This window comes from Ptychodera flava, chromosome 5 (assembly GCF_041260155.1).
Source record: "Ptychodera flava strain L36383 chromosome 5, AS_Pfla_20210202, whole genome shotgun sequence".
Classification (NCBI taxonomy): Eukaryota; Metazoa; Hemichordata; class Enteropneusta; family Ptychoderidae; genus Ptychodera; species Ptychodera flava.
In genome coordinates, this window is record NC_091932.1 from 26,911,166 (window position 1) to 26,928,281 (window position 17,116).

Here is a 17,116-nt window from a genome sequence, read left to right on the forward strand (position 1 = left end):
GGCCCAGATCCTGACCGCAACGAAAACACGGTCTTGTTGGCCGACATTCTGCTCTATCGGGGCAAAGCCCTTTCCCTGCCTACCTTTACCTCCTAACCGACCCCAGAAAAGATGCGATTAACTTCTCCTAACGTCCAAAACCGCTCGTTTTCTGAAACATATCATACTCGACAAGTTGTTTACCCACGAAGATCTCTATCATGAATCTCGCTGCAGAGTCCCCAGTTATCTCCATAGACCGTTGCAGTGCTGTGGTGGAGGCCGTATAACGCCGAGAACAAACAGACCTGCACACAGGACTATCCGGGTTCGTGCGTACTGGTCATGTCTAACGCAGAATAACAGTGTATTTAAAAGCAGGTATAGTCGCCGTCGAGATAGATATCTCAAGTTAGCTACAATCATTGCCCAAACAGATGTAAGCATTCCAATTTATAAGCCTGCCACAGGCGCTTTTGGCATATTTCTTGGATAATAATCGTATTTAATAAAGAGAATGTCTATACAACATGATTATTAAATAAAAGAATCACGGTACATGGTATTAATGTAGGCCTACACGTTGACCAGCATTACCAAGTGGCTATGCGTGGCTGCCTTTCAAGGGCCCGGTGAACACACTGCAAAATTATGTTTAGTGTGTAGAATATCTATTAAATGACTTGATTATTCAATATTACTGTGCATGTCGGCTAGCATAAGCGAGTGGCTGTAGCTGCCGGGCTTGGGCCCGATGAACACGCGTAGTTCACTATTGCACAGAGGACTTGGCGTGAATTATCATTTTAAGCACGATTGAAAGTACATGTACAGGGAATCATAGTCAGGCAAAATCTCTCTCTCTCTCTCTCCCTCTCTCTCTCTCTCTCTCTCTCTCTCTCTCATTTACGGTAATAGATAATATCAAATGCTGTTTCCAATACAGAAAAACTACATACAATACCAATACAGCATATAAGTTAGCACGGTTCACTGAAAAGTTTAATATCACTGTGTATCACAAATGCAGCCTTAGGACATATGGCACAAGACCACTAATTAATTTCCCACAGGCCACCACAGTAGCGCTGAGCTCGATTTTCCTATTTTAAAACATTCAGCGGCACGAATCCTCTTAGCAGGTGTTAGGTCAATGTCAGCTTGACTACTGATTAATTTTTCATGTGGGCAAGTCCACGAAAATTTTGAGATAGCGATGAAAATAGCGCCCTCAGTGGTGTTTTTGACAAAATTCAAGCTTATTGTTATGATTTCTATTAGCCTTAGAACTCCTCATATTACCACCAAATGCTTCAGCCGTTATTCACAACACTCTGCATTTTGATTCAGGCAGAATAACATCTTTATAAGAATTCTTGATGTTAAAGTTCAAACTAAACAAGCATCCATACAGATATCAAAACTCAAAGGTCTGCACTATTTTTCTTCCGAAGTATGGGAATTAGAAGGGCAAAGGTTCCAGTCTGTGTATCCTTAATAAACAAACAAGCAATTGCAAAACAAATTCAGATATTTATCTCCATAACGTGAGCATTATTCGTATTTACTACACAATATTTTAAATATAAAAACGACTCAAGATGTTTACAATCTAATTGAAAATATTTAATAAGAATATTTTGAATACACGTCTGGAGTTCATATTTCTATTCTACATGCAAACACCTATCATTTAACAGTTAACAATGAATTTCCTAATTTTAAATCATAATTATGCAAATTGGATACCCATGTGAATTTGCAAATTAGGGGGTTATGGCCCTACTTGGCAGCTCCACATCGTCAATTCTCTTGAAGTAAAGATAATAAGCTTTCAAAGGATGTGTGATGTGGCTTATGTAAGTTGGGTACATTAAGTTTGAAAAATAGGTGAGCCTGCCGCTCGCCTACTATGTTTATTTTTATACCAATTGATCAGCTTGGCTTTTCCTGAAACAACTTAGATATGCGGCCCAGTAAGACTATATTATAGGAAAATGTAAAAAATCTTGGTCGGGTAGTTTTGGCTTTTAATTTTTGTAATTCATTTCTTGTTTGAACTCATTTTCATATGTCTTGAGTCAATACATTAATATCTCAGAAAAACGGCCATAGATCAAAACTACAGTACACTTTAACTTGTTTGTAATTATGCATGTGCGAGTGCTCGGTAAGCTTTACAGTGCTTAGACTCTGAGAGATCGCCGTTGAATAACACCTCTGATGTCTTCGCAAGGTTAAATCGCTACCGTACGAAGGTTACAGAATTTACCTCAGATCAAGTGTTTTGATCGAACAAGTAAGCAGGATGTTTTGAGGAATTTTCCGTTAGTTTAATAATCCAAAAAAGCTTTTCTAAAGAGCCTACAGGGCACTACAAGTGACAGTGTTCCAAGTTAAATATGTTCAAGTAATTTGCTAGCCATTTTGAACAACACTACACGTTCTTAACTACGCAAACAGGATTGGTGTCTCTCTGGCGAGTAAAAAGTGACCATCTTACAGTCCCCGACACCTCGCTACACTTCGCTATCTGCGCCACACTCCCTTCTCAAATTTTCACATTTTTTTCTAGACTTGATTACACTAAGTTTGTTAACTATGCTACAAGATTGTTGTCTCTCTGGCGAGTAAAAAGTGCCCATCTTACAGCCCAAACACCTCGCTACACTTTGTTTCCTGCGCCCCACCCCCTTCGCAAATTTTCACAAAATTTTTCTAGACTTGGTTAAACTTCGCTACACTAAGTTTATTAAATATGTTACAAGATTGTTGTCTCTCTGACGAGTAAAAAATGACCATCTTACAGCGCCCAACATCTCGCTACACTTCGCTACGTTCGCAACGACCCCTTCTCAAATTTTAACAAAATTTTCTAGAGTTGGTTACACTTCGCTACACTGTTTGTTAACTATGCTACAAGATTGGTGCCTCTATGACGAGTAAAAGTGACCATTTTACAGCCTAAGACACCTCGCTATACTTATCTACCTTCGTAACACCCCCTTTCTGAATTTTTTACAAAATTTTTCCAGACTTCGCTAGACGTTGTTAACTACGCTACAAGATTGGTGTCTCCCATGCGAGTAAAAAGTGACCATCTTAGAGCCCAAAACACCTCGCTACACTTCGCTACGTTCGCAACACCCCCCTTCTCAAATTTTAACAAAATTTTTCTACACTTCGCTACACGTTCTTAAATACGATACAAGATTGGTGTCCCTCTGGCGAGTAAAAAGTGACCATCTTACAGCCCCCAACACCTCGCCACACTTCGCTACCTGGGCAACACCCACTTTTTAAATTTTCACAAATTTTTTCTACAGTTGGTTACACTTTGCTACACTAAGTTTGTTAACCATGCTACAAGATTGGTGTCTCTCTGGCGAGTAAAAAGTGACAATTTTACTTCCCAAACACCTCGCTGCGTTCTCAACACCCCCTTGTCAAATTTTCACAAAATAGTTTTAGACTTGGTTACACTTTGCAAAACGTTCTGAAATACGCAACAATGTTGGTGTCCTCTCTAGCGAGTAAAAAGTGACCATCTTACAGCCCACAACACCTTGCTAAACTACGCTCGTTCGTAACAGCCTGTTCTCAAATTTTCACAAAATTTTTCTAGACTCAGTTACACTTCGCTACACATTGTTTACTGCACTACATGATTGATGTCTCTCTGGGCAGTAAACAGTGATCATCTTACATACCCAACACCTTGCTAAACTACGCTACGTTTGCATCACCCCCCTTCTCATATTTTAACAACATTTTTCTACACTTCGCTACACGTTCTTAAATACGATACAAGATTGGTGTCTCTCTGGCGAGTAAAAAGTGACCATCGTACAGCCCTCAACACCTCGCTTCACTTTGTTACCTGCGCAACAACCCCTTCTCAAATTTTCACAAAATTTTTCTAGACTTGGTTTACACTTCGCTACACTAAGTTTGTTAAGTATGCTACAAGAATGGTGCCTCTCTGACGAGTAAAAAGTGACTATATTACAGCCCCAACACCTCGCTTCACTTATCTACCTTCGCAACACCCCTTTCTGATATTCTTACAAAATTTTTCCAGACTTCGCTAGACGTTGTTAACTACGCTACAAGATTGGTGTCTCTCTTGCGAGTAAAAAGTGACCATTTTACTACCCCAACACCTCGCTACACTTAGCTACGTTCGCAACACCCCGTCTCAAATTTTAACAAAATACTTTTAGACTTGGTTACATTTCGCCAAACATTGTCAAGTACGCTACAATGGTGGTGTCCTCTCTTGCGAGTAAAAAGTGACCATCTTACAGCGCCAAACACCTTGCTAAACTACGCTACATTCGCAACACCCCTTCTAAAATTTTCACAAAATTTTTCTAGACTTGAATACAGTTGCCACACTAATTTTGTTAACATTGCTAGAAGATTGGTGTCACTCTGGCGAGTAAAATGTGACCGTCTTACATCCCCAAACAAATCGCTACACTCCACTACGTTCGCAATCTAATCAAGGTACAAAATCACCCTGCTACACAATTGCCATTTCATTATTAGGAGAGCAGAACCATACTATAGCAGGGTGATTACATGTGTTGTTGTAAAGACGAGCTGTTTTGTCATTTTCAGCTGTATTGGATATTTCTGTAAGCTACCGTGATTCAAAGTGAATTAGAGGATTCGGTGTTTCACTGTACTGCAAGTGTTGCCTTTTTCGTGTTGGCGGTGGATTTCGCTGGCATAAACTGTTGTCGCCTGGTTCATCACAGAACATTGAATACTGGAAAAATGGTTTGAAAAGAATATAGTAGAAATAGCGATTTACGAGAAAAAATATTAGACTGGTCTGTTAGGCTACTAGTACTGCTACCCTTATTGAATGAACTAGGGAGGGTTACAGTTTTACATATTTTGCAAACAAAAACACTGGTGACATTATATCGGAAAAACATCACGTGTTTTTTTCATGTGTGATATCTACTGATTCGGAGTGCACGCATTTATCATTTTCAATTTAGTTCGGCGGTGGATAATTTTGTTTCAGAACACACCAATTCAAGCCTGCGAGTCAGTTTTTCCAGAAATGCGTTCCTTTGCGACAACTTCATAGGGCATACATCTTGTGACAAGATTGCTAAAGGTCGGTTCCAGGCTTGGCGTCCCTTTTCCTTTGACCGGTGATAAAGTAAACTGCTGAAACAAACAGGTTAATATCAGAAACATCTCATTCCTCGTCAAAGTCTCTCCTACGCACATACGGCATCCAGTCGAAAAAGGGAAGTAGCTCTCTTGTCTTTTCTCAACACGGCCTTCGTCGTCTAAGAATCGTTCTGTAGGGAAAACATAAACATATCTGTACCTTTCTTTACAGACTATACTTCTACAAATCAGCGATTTTTCATGATTTTGTGAGTCAAGGTATAGTCTGCCTCGAATAAATGAACCAAAGGGTAGCATATGATTGTTATGCAATGGAATGTTACCATCAAGGGATCAGGTTATAAGTGAATTTTGTCTTAACCATATTAGCATATGCAAATGACCATGATCTCGGCTACTGTATACTTTGACCTTTAACTGCTCTTGGATCGCAACATCTCCTTCTGCGACTGTCATCAGTAATTTTGTATCATATCCAGTCAAACTTTATAAAACAATTTATATTTCTGAAAGGCAGAAACATCCATTAAAGTGCTACATTAGTTTGTTGTTACGTTGCTTTTTTACTTGGAAGGCAGAAGAACACACTCATTATCAATCCATATTTGCTACACAATGACCTTGTCAAAAACACTGCTATATAGAAATTTTGATTCAACATACCTGGGCGAAATTTCTCAGGTTCCTTCCAGTATTCCTCATCCATGTGCAGATTCTGAAAGTTAGTCCATATTTGGGTCCCTTTTGGTATGTTATAGCCACCTATGGGATTGGATATGGCAGTATTCAGTCCTCTTGTAACAAATGAAAATGACTGCACTTTTCAAAGTTCTAGAAAACACTCATGCTATTAAACGGAAAGCAATAGCTCATTAGTATGTACAACCTCCGATAGGCGAAACGTTAATAGAAGTAGTTATGTTTACTCTTCGAAATTAGTACACAATATATGTACTTGCTTCGAATGTTTACAAGAAGGTGAAAAGAAGACCTACCAATAACAGTGTTCTCCGTGGTTTCATGTGGTACGTTATGCGGCATAGTAGTTCTGATTCTCATTACTTCGAGGATGATAGATTCGCAGTACGGTAAGTTAGCCTTGTCGGACAACAATGGTGACCGATCTCTTCCGATGACATCATCTAGTTCTTTTTGTACTTTTGCCTGAACATCGGGATAGCTGACCAAGTACGCCACACACCAAATCAAGGTTTCAGTTGTTGTGTCGACCCCGGCTGGTATGAGAGTATAATATTGAAATGTCTGACTTGCAATGTTCAGAGAGAAATTAATGAAATGCTGGTAATATAAACGAGCATTGATGTAAGGTGTTCGTTTCGTAAAATAATGAGTGAGACCTGTCCAACGTTTTCTTGTCTTTCCCTAGCCTTTCCTAACTATTTTAAATGTACTAACGTGAGTAAAACAATTTGTCAGTTAGTAAACATGTAATTCTACCCCACACAACTTCAACAATTTGCCAATCAATGAAAAGTCTTAAGCAAATCTAAAATGATGTCTATCTGTGATAGAAACTTGAAATCATAACGACAAAGCAAATAAGATAACTTCCTTTCACACAGTATGTTTTTCACTGGGACTGAACACTCATGTTTGGATAACTGTGAAAGGTGCAGAAAGGTTTATCTCGGATGCAACGGCTACCATATCTGTGCAATAAGGTACAGAGAACTCGCAGCTGCATGTTCACAGTTAAATGATAATTAGTGTGTAATTTGTCTGATGAGTTGGCATGATGAAAGCCCTCTTTACCATTCAGTGACATCTTCAAAACTGTATGGAGTTCTCGCTTATACCTCCATTTTCAAAACTTGGTACTAGTATTGATTAGTCTCTAAGGACAACTTCCAGGGGGACTTATATGTTTGGTCATGTCTGTGCGTGTGTGCATTTTATGCGTGAGTTCGTCTACCAGTTCAAGCAAAAATCTAAGATGCCTTGAGAGTTTTCGTTCAAACTTGTTAAAAGATTTATTCCCTATGCAATACATATGCATGTCGATTTGTTTTGTAATACGATCAAATATGGCCGCTTGACAGCCATTTTGTTTCCAAATAACCAAGTGGGGACTATGTCATTGAAAGTGACTTCGTAAAAAAGAGTTCTGTTTCTGGAGCAACTGCGTTGACTTTGATTAAACTTTGTAAAGACTCTTGTCACACAGAGTTCAAATAGCACAGAGTGACATATGTCAGTGTTGAGTCAATTTATTGCAAATTTGCATATATGGTGAATTTTTATAATTATTGTTATATGTCTAGAAAAAGTGCATCAGATTTGATGAGACTTGGTGCAGATTTCGATCTTTCAGTATTGTGATGGCTTGCAAAGATATGTAGAAGTATGATGTCAATTGCCTGCTGATTCGCATATTTCATGATTCTGTTTGTAATTAGGCCTACATGTCAAAAATAGTTCATCAAATTTCACGAAACTTAGTACAGATGTTGAACTCACATTGCCTTAATCGTGAATAAAGGAGTTTGTCCGTGTCACGTTAATTAAATTTTAATTTGCATATTTAATGAACTTTCCTAGTTAGAAGTGATATGTCCAGAAATACTGCATCCAATTTGATGAATTTTGGTACATACCTAGTAGTGCTGTAATACAATTCAATGGCACTTAGCAGTATCGTTTAATTTAATCGTTGATTTTGATATATAATGAAATTTTTAGGGTGAATTTCCAGAAGCACTGCATCAAATTTTACAAAACGTGGTGCAGGTAATAATCTATGAGTGTTATAATAGGATTTAAAAACGTTTGACAACATCCTGTCGATTAAATACTGACTCATTTAATGACCTTGTCAATTATGGTGTCAGCCCAAATTAGTTAACCTTTTCACCACCACGGAATGCATTCTCCGCAATTTAGCCCAATCTGTAACGCAGAATTTTTAATCACAGACCCAATTATGGACAGGACTCTATTCTCTCCGAGGACCTGTAATCAAAGTACGCATCAAAAGTGGAGATAGTGTTAACAACTATGACTTGCTATAAAAGAACAACACGTACGTGAACAATGACGTCTTCAACTAAGTAATTTTGCATGTTGTTATTTTTCTTATGGGATATCCCCTTTTGTTTTTTTCCAATTAGCCTAATCTTTTTTTCCGTGCATTTTTGTGTAGATGATGCCCATTTTTATCGAGCGCCACCAAACAGTTCTGATTTATTTTTTCCCAGTTGAACTTGATGTGGTTTCACATTTGAATTTATTTTGGGGGTCATAGTTTCTGTTCGAGTGGTAGTAGTGTTGTGTGTTTTTAATGGTTTAATTGTGTTTTAGGGCAGGTAGTGTTGTTTTTGTCGTAACCTAGAGATGCTTTATCTTTGTAACAAAAGTCAATTTAACTCCTCCAAGATAGACAGGAGGAATGCAATGAACTCTAGAGGCTTCGGAAATAACACACATGCAACTTGTTTTCTTGTTATGAAAATGATATCGTGACTGTCGCCGTACCAACTGCAAATATTGACGAACGTCTGAGTCCCTTTCACAGAAGGACTAATTAGACAAATATCATCGGCATACATTAGGTGGTTTATGCAAATTTCTCCAATGTTACAACCAGTTTTCGTCTTTGACAAAATACAACTCAAATCATCAACATATATTTTAAATAGCTAAGGTGACAAGATCCCACCTTGCTTTGCACTATTTGTGACAGAAAATGTATTCGAAAGCCATGTGAAAAATGAAATTATTCCTGTCATTCCAAGGTGATGCTTCAATAGCTGGAGTCATCACGCTCTGATGTGTGATGTGTATTTAACCCAAAGTGGACAGTTATACATTGCATACATAGTAAAACATTTTAAGCGTTTTCTAGTTTCTTATGTAGGTTAGAATCAATAAGGCGGGCAGGAGTGCTAGGGTATAGCAGCAGGATGGAGGGGAAGCGGACATCTACACAAACGCTTTCAATATCTGCTCTCTTCAACTGGGCAAGGAATTATGTCTGCAAATGATAAGAGAGAAATCGTAAGTAAGGAAACCACCGAGAAGAGGAAAAGAAAGCACTTGAATGAAAAAACAGCAAAGTTTTTGTCTTAGTCGAATATTAGCCGGAAAAATATAATCAGTCTGTTGCATGTTCATGGTTGAGTTGACGAGATGCCGATTTAATTTTTCACGAAGATTCCAAATGATAACAAGCCTTAGTATAATATTTCACAAGAAATTCTCATAGCAATTTAATGAATACTAATTCGGAAGTTTGACTTTTATGGATGTTGCATAGACAATTCTGTGCTGTGTGCACAGCGGGGCTGCAGACATTTACATTTATTGAGGTCACAAAATGACGATCAGCACTTATAATGAATGTCTTTCTAAGGGAAAGAAGTAACAGTATCACCAATTTCAGTTACTTAATTGGGCAATCAAATTCGCAGTTATTGCAGAGACACCGAATATGTATCTAAACCAATAGTGAAAAATTTAGTTTCTAGTTGACTGTCACAATACCAAAAAGTATCATGCTAAAGAGTTTTCAAAATTGATTTTTTGAAATGATAGTTTTCTGAATAACTGTCGGAGCTTGGCACACCGTGATGACTTCAGCTATTGAGGCATCATCTTGGAATGACAGGAAATAATTTCATTTCTCACATGGCTTTCAAAATGTGGAGTGTGAAAAAATGGAGAGAGAGTTAGATTCCTAGCTCAAACGGTCATCTTCTGACTGCTGATATCAGCTGATATTGAAGATCATTAAATAGACTGATCAATAACTGGCTACAGAAAGGGACAACCAATCTGTATTACTATTTAATACTTTGTTCATTTGATAGTGTTCTGACTGCTGATATCAGCTGATATTAAAGATCATCAAGTAGACTGATCAATAACTGGCTGCAGAAAGGGACAATCGATCTGTATTACAATTAATTGATCGACAGGTCGTGTTGGATCTGTGCTGGTCCAGAGGGACTTAAGTTGCATTATATTGCATGTTATCGCTCATCTGTCAGGCACGGAAAACGAAGGACATTTTTTAAAAAACTCGACCAATTTATTTAAAACCATACATTTATCATGACTGTTGAGGTTTCAGGATGATGAAGAATTACCAAACAACGAGGCTGTTTATATTTTATTTCGATTTATGCCATTGAAGAGATCATGTGTGCCAGATGACGGCGATGGTAGGGTGGTTTGATGGAAGGCCTCGATCGCTGGGGCCCCGCTAGACTGCACTAGAGGGAAGGTTGTAAATTCTGTAATTAGCAATAACGACCAGTAACAAGCAGTTATCAGCAATAACGAGCTAGAACTAGATTAAACGAGCAATTGAGCCAAATGTTTCGCCCTTAAATTAAACTACAACTGCAGTTCCCGCCAATCCTAGAAATCACGCCTTCTACGATATGTTTGGTATTACTAGACACCTCTGCGACAGTGCTAATTGGAACACCTGGAATATGACATTAACTTGAATAGAGACTTTTTGAATGACAAGAAAATTCACATTTATTTAAATAATATTATAATAATATTGTTAATAAAAAATGACAGAAGAGTCACTTCAAATGAGCTTCGAAACTTGCGCTTGCCTGGTATTCCTTTGTGTTAATGAAGCTGCATTTGCCTGTACTCCTTACCCTTGTCCCTAATCTTGGTAAGGTATTGGACGAAAATTATAAGAGGAGGGTCACCATTTTATATATCAAATCAAAATACATGGGAGTCTGTTTGGCAAACAATTAATAGTTCCCCTCACAAAACAAGCATTATCTTTACATTTATATGTGTTTGACGACTGATATATTTACTTCACTGGAATGGGTAGGTGAGAAATTGCATGTGTGTACATTTAATTTTCTTTCTTTGAATTTTACTTAAACTGTAGAATCACTATACATGACAGTCTATGAGAAGACCATGAATTTTTCCCCAAATACAATACTTAGTCGGCATTTGTAAATGTTTTTCAGTTAAATTAAAATGTACCTTCACATAATAGCCTGTTTGAAAGTTCCGATGTGAACAAATAATATGACATTAGACTTTAAGGCAAATATGTAAACTCACTTCACATGGTAATCTACGGGTAAACTATTAACAATTATTCCTGCAAAACTTGTTATAGCTATGCACTTATATCTATATTATGTTAAATATTGAATCTTAGGCTGTAATACGTTTCTTGACAATGATAGTGCTCTCTGTAAAATTATAAGGTAAACTATGAGGTAAACTGTACAGCCATTTCCCATTTCAATTTAAAAAAAAACATTGCACTGCTGGCAGTTGACAAAATTGTAACATGCAATCTCTTACATGGTGCAATTCTTTGTAAAGATTAAACGTGTTCCTTGGAAGTTCAATGGTCAAATGAGAAATAACATGTTGTGTCAATTAAGATATTATTGTTTATTATGTGATGTATATGCAAAAATACTTATGTTATCGGGAAAATTCACCATAAATGTAGACGGTAAAATTTGTGATGATGATGTCAAGATGTAAGCGGACACTGGTTGCGAAGGAACTACGATAGTAAGTGAAAAGTTATGCCAAAGTTTGCCTAATTTGAGGAATAAATCCCTGTTGCATACATCTGGCATTTGTGAGAAAACATCAATAGGAACAATGTCAACATCATTCGACGAATGGAAGTCGACTTCGAGATTCCCGGTAAGAAATTTTTCTATGATGCTTATATTATCACAAATTCCATGTATGACTGTTTGATCAGATTTTACATCATGTTCACTAAACAACAAGCCACAGTAGAACAATGTGATACCTCACTGAAAGTTAACAGTTGCCACTGTAGAAAGCGTGTTCTGTAACCTCCTTAGATACTTCAGAAAGTCTGGCAGTTAGCAGACAACTTTCATGACAGACATAGATATAGACAATGGAAACTGTGCCCAGTAGAAGCCCGACCACACGATGATGTTAAGTTGGACGTTGGCTTTGCATAAGGACTGGTAACTGTAAACAATTGATGTGTGACAGTTCGAGTTATAAACCCAAGAGATAAGCCTTACAAGATATATAAGCATATAGATCAAGGTGTATTTGAAGTTACTGACGACGATGATGTTCTTGCATATCGAATTTGGATGCCAGAGATATTGACGCATGAAATGATAGTAATGTAGTGAGTTCCAGATCTAGGCAATGTGACGCTGAGATGGAGGCTGACTGTAGCGACCCAGACGGGTTGCACCCGAAACGTCTGCGCATTTTAGTCTCTGCTTTGCAAGTGTTTTATTTCCCGCTGGTCGGTTAGTATTTTACTGTATTTGTTTTAACTATGCAGTCTTTATTTTAACGAGTATTGTATTTTCCGCTAGTCGACCAATTTTTTACTGTTGTCATCCAAGTTGCTACATCCATAGCATTGATCTCACCGTGTCAATGAGAAAGTAACACCTGTGAACGATCTCTTAACAACCTTTGATTTCCAACGTAGACAACAAGTTGTACATGTTACTCGAATTAAACCAAACACGGATTTCAACTGCCGTCCACATGGACAACCCGATGGTGACAATGGAAATACCAATACTGACGAAAATTGATCCAAAAGATATGACTCTAACGGTCACAAATAAGATTGTTGGCTGGAATAATGTTAACGAGAATCTCGTACTTGATACCATCGGAAGTAAAGGTGATGATAACAAGAATGATAATGTTTACCAGGCCTTAGGTGTTGACTACAAAACTGTTACTCATTCTGATGGTCAACATGAAAACCGCTATCGCATCCAATGAAAAGTTAGCAACCCTAAAGATGACACGTGGGAACTGCCTCAAAATATACTGGACATCGGACTGATTACGATTTTCGGACATGAACGAACTCTAGACTAATGAACTTACAACTTTTGCATGATTTTGCAAAGACTTCTAACAATTATATTTTATTTGAATTGTTTGATGGTCATTGATTTTGGATTTGCACATCGTGTTAGGACGACTTTCAATCTCGGTTTGGAGGTATGACATGGGCCAAGGATTACTTAGAATCACAGTCTCTGAATTTACTCAGAAGGACTGAGACTGACTGTGACCAACAGCAACCCTACACGTGATGCACAGTGGAATGATCTCCCATTGTTTACTTTCAAAACCTTAGAGGTAACCGTTCATCCTGATCATTTAGTGATGTATTGTTTTAACAGCCGCTTAAGACATTAGCATTGAACAGACCTCAATGCTCAATGGTTTACATGGCAATTTTTTGTCGTGTTTTCCCCGACTGGTAGTAGTGCTTTTTGAAACATTTTCTCATCGTGCTTTTTTGTACGGAACATCGTTTTTAAAGATGTTTACATTTCTTTAAATCAGCACTTACTGCACTTTTTACGATTACTATTATACGTGTATGTAGGTCAATAAGTATGGGTGTACCCCTTTTTTCCAAATCGTTTGTTGCACAAACTGTTTATTCCCTTATTTCGCTTTGAAGAATATTTTACATTTAAGTATGAAATATCATTTGTGTCCTTTTATGGAATTATTCTTTTCTTATTTATTTATTTATTTATTTACTTCCATGATTCAACCAAATTTTGATGTCACTGTACAAAGGTTATTTTTATATATGACGATTAATATATTTGGAACATTTGGCTCGCTGTTGTCGCACTCACAAGTCAAGTACTATTGATGCAATGTATCATTTTTTTTAAATACATCATTTGTGTTACCAGCATAAGACAAAGACCATATGATATAAAGCCAAATGGCATATATTTAAAAGGGTTGGCTGTATAACATTAGAGATATGAAAAACTATGTCACAGTACAGTGGCCTGGGCACAATGTATTCGGATCCCACATAATTATTAATTCTATATTAAGTTACTGTTAGCACGCAAGATCGTATATGAGTTTTGTAATATTTTTAGAGTATGGAAGACAATTATTATACTGTACAAGAGTTTCATCTATCATCCAAAAATAATAGGAATGAATTACCTCCAAATACATCAGATACTATTTGTCGTGCTTGGACGTCTGTCAACACATCAGCCTGGTCTGTACCTTTCAATTCTGCTTTTAACTTCAAAACATCATGAACAATATCAGAATCGCTACCTATCAAAGAAGAAAGTTGAAATGACCGTAAATCACGGACAACAAATATTATCATTCAAAGTTCTGATAATATGTGTAGGAGTAATAGATTGACAAAATGAGCCATTCTGAAAAAGGTGCTCATCATGAGATAATCATGAGGAGGAGCATAATGACAGTGATAATGCTGATGATGAATGTGTTTGTATTTGTTGGTAAAATTCAAAAACATATTGTCATTAATGAGTGTAAAAAGTTAGATATTATTTGCATATGATAAAACAAAGACTTAGTGTGAATCATTACGAATATAACATTGTGTCGAGAGAAAGCTTAGAAACAAAGAATCTATTTAGTAGCCTACTAGATGGACGAGAGTTCAGAATCTTCACGATGTTTAAATATAGCAAATAAGAGCATATTAGTTCAAACTCCAGCTAATTCTACTTTTCGAGTGCATGTCACATATGAATCTTGACTATATATTTCAATATTTCTATCATTTAGTTATTTATACGATACCTTCATGTATATTCGTCCTATGATCGTCGATCTTGGACTGGATAAATCTTATCCAAGTATTGGCAACTTTCTTCATCTGACGGATCGTTTTGGTTGGTATATACTTAAGCATTGGCTCAATGTCAGCCAGCGTGCCATTTGCAAAGATATCATCCATATCGTTGACGAGTTGCATGATGCTTTTGAATTCAGTGTCATCAAAGTCATAGCTGAAACAAGACGTGATACATGTGTAGATTACGAAGATGTGGGACATGCCACTGTTCTCCAATGATAAATGTCAAGAAAATCACGCCACTTTAGGGAGATGAGTCCCTATCAATTTCAGGTGCTACAATACCGATCACGATGATTTCTATGAAACCGTCAGAGAATATTCTTGAGAAAGCTTTAAAATTAACTCTAGAATAAGATACCCTGGCTCTAAAATAGGTTTCACTTCTCCAATAGCATCTAACAGTCCGAGATTTTTGTTGGTTGCAATAAGTACATGAATAGCAGACAACTGAATCTTCACGAAACATCAATAGAATGAAGTGTCTTCAAGGTCCTTATGACACAAGAAAGACTTCTTTCAAACATATGTATTCGGTTCCACGTAATCAGCAAAACAAATAAAAATCTGTCGAAATTTGATAGCATTAACACACAAAATAAGAAACTCCCAAAGGTGAAAACAGTTGATATTAGTTAATGTAACACTATGTTGTTTTAGCTAGAAATTGCATTTATTTCATCATCAGAATTATTACCGATAGCTGTGTTGAGAAACCAACAACTCGAGATTTCAAGAACAAATTCATTGACTTCAAAAACTCCCCTTAGAAAACTCGAGCCCTCGCGAGCTCGTGATCCGTTTTCAACGCGATGATGAAAAATTAGGTTCAGAAATTTAAAGCAATATCCAAGGGAAGAACATTTGTTAATCAGTGGTGAGCAGTGATACAAACAAAGCAACTTTGACGTTCAAGCATTGAAACAGCTTCGCAAAAATGCCCGAATGCTGAGGATATTAAAGGGAAAATACCAACGGGATTGAATAAGATTCTGCTTGAATGCCCAGAATGGTATTCCGAGATATACTCAAACTGACAAGTTCTTACTAGTAATACACAAACGAAATTAATACACTCAGTTCTGTTACTCCTTCTTTTTAATGTCAATAATGAAAGGTACTGCAAAGTGTGCACATGGACGTTAGTGCCGCTAAGAGCGTTGGAAAATACTGTCCGTTTGCAAACTTATATTATATTCTGATATTCGTGACGAAGGCATCAATTGGCCTAGTGGTGACCATATCAATTACCACAATAAATTTTCTTGCAATTTCCGACGCCGGTATAGGGCGCGATCTAGTGTGCGCTGAAATTCTGTGCAAATGTATATTCAGAGCCTCCAACATACCCTGGTCTTAATCCCGTAAGTCCCTTGGAAATGTCTTGGCTAATCAGTCGATGTTAGCGCGGAAACATATTTATTTTCGATGGTTCATATGCATTGTTAATTGATGTGTTCAAAAGTTTTAGGTCAACAAAATGTCAAAACAAATGAAATGATAACAAAAGTTAGCCTTATTTTCGCCTGTCCAAATCTTTTCTCACGGACAAATGACTCGAATAATGTCGCCCGTGTTATTTGCAATCCAGTTCTCGCCTAAATGGATCATGAAATTTTGAGGTTTCTAAGAGTCGTTCAGATCGGCTACGAGGTCAGTTACCCTAGATATTGGGTTATTTTATGGTGTATTGAGGCTGCATCATTGCATAAACTTTATCGTACATGCATAATTGACATTATTCATTGTAGGTTGAAATCCTATGTTTGAAATTCAAATTATATAATTATTTCTTGCTATGAAGTATATGACTTCGAGTACAATAGATATGCAAGATATAGATATGCAAAGAGTTTTGCAAGTTTCGCTACATGAATTTTACGACAAAATATAAAACTGCTGGCTTTCAAACAACAACTTTATGAGACTACATCCGACGCGAACTTGGTCACTTGTTCATGGATTAGTGTAGGCAAGTGAACTTACTTGTTACCAAAGCAAATATTTGACAACACATTACAAACACACAACTTCAGTATTGATCTCGGATTGAACGGTTCTCCATTGTTGTCAACAATGGCTTTCTTTAGATTAGGAAACGCCACCTTTGTTACAGCTCTTTCCAATGGGTATCCGCTGGAGAAATTCCTAAAAAAATACAAAAACTGTAGTTATTTAAATACATTTAATACGATATGCCTGTTTCTGAAATTTGTTCTTACGCATGAGAAATAAAATCGTCGTCCACCAACGAATGATTCGCAGAAATCAATGGTAGTCTTGAAGTAGCAAACAAATTATTCAGTCGTAGCTTTTTGCTTACAACGAAACAGC

At 37.1% G+C, this 17,116-nt stretch overlaps 1 protein-coding gene across 3 annotated transcripts in view; it reads right to left on the bottom strand.

Moving 5' to 3' along the window:
* Window positions 1-17,116, bottom strand: part of LOC139133398 (cytochrome P450 1A5-like) — a 60,073-nt gene that overhangs the window by 26,300 nt on the left and 16,657 nt on the right. The window contains exons 5-10 of one of the 3 annotated variants that reach the window (XM_070699963.1): window positions 16,769-16,930; window positions 14,728-14,936; window positions 14,107-14,226; window positions 6,129-6,368; window positions 5,797-5,895; window positions 1,584-5,303 (exon numbers count right to left, since the gene is read on the bottom strand). The exons of the other annotated variants lie outside the window; for them this stretch is intronic. Coding sequence (XP_070556064.1) covers window positions 5,029-5,303; window positions 5,797-5,895; window positions 6,129-6,368; window positions 14,107-14,226; window positions 14,728-14,936; window positions 16,769-16,930 — 1,105 coding nt within the window. The 3' untranslated portion in view covers window positions 1,584-5,028. Of the gene's footprint in view, window positions 1-1,583; window positions 5,304-5,796; window positions 5,896-6,128; window positions 6,369-14,106; window positions 14,227-14,727; window positions 14,937-16,768; window positions 16,931-17,116 lie in introns of those variants that run through there. 3 annotated transcript variants of the gene reach the window in all.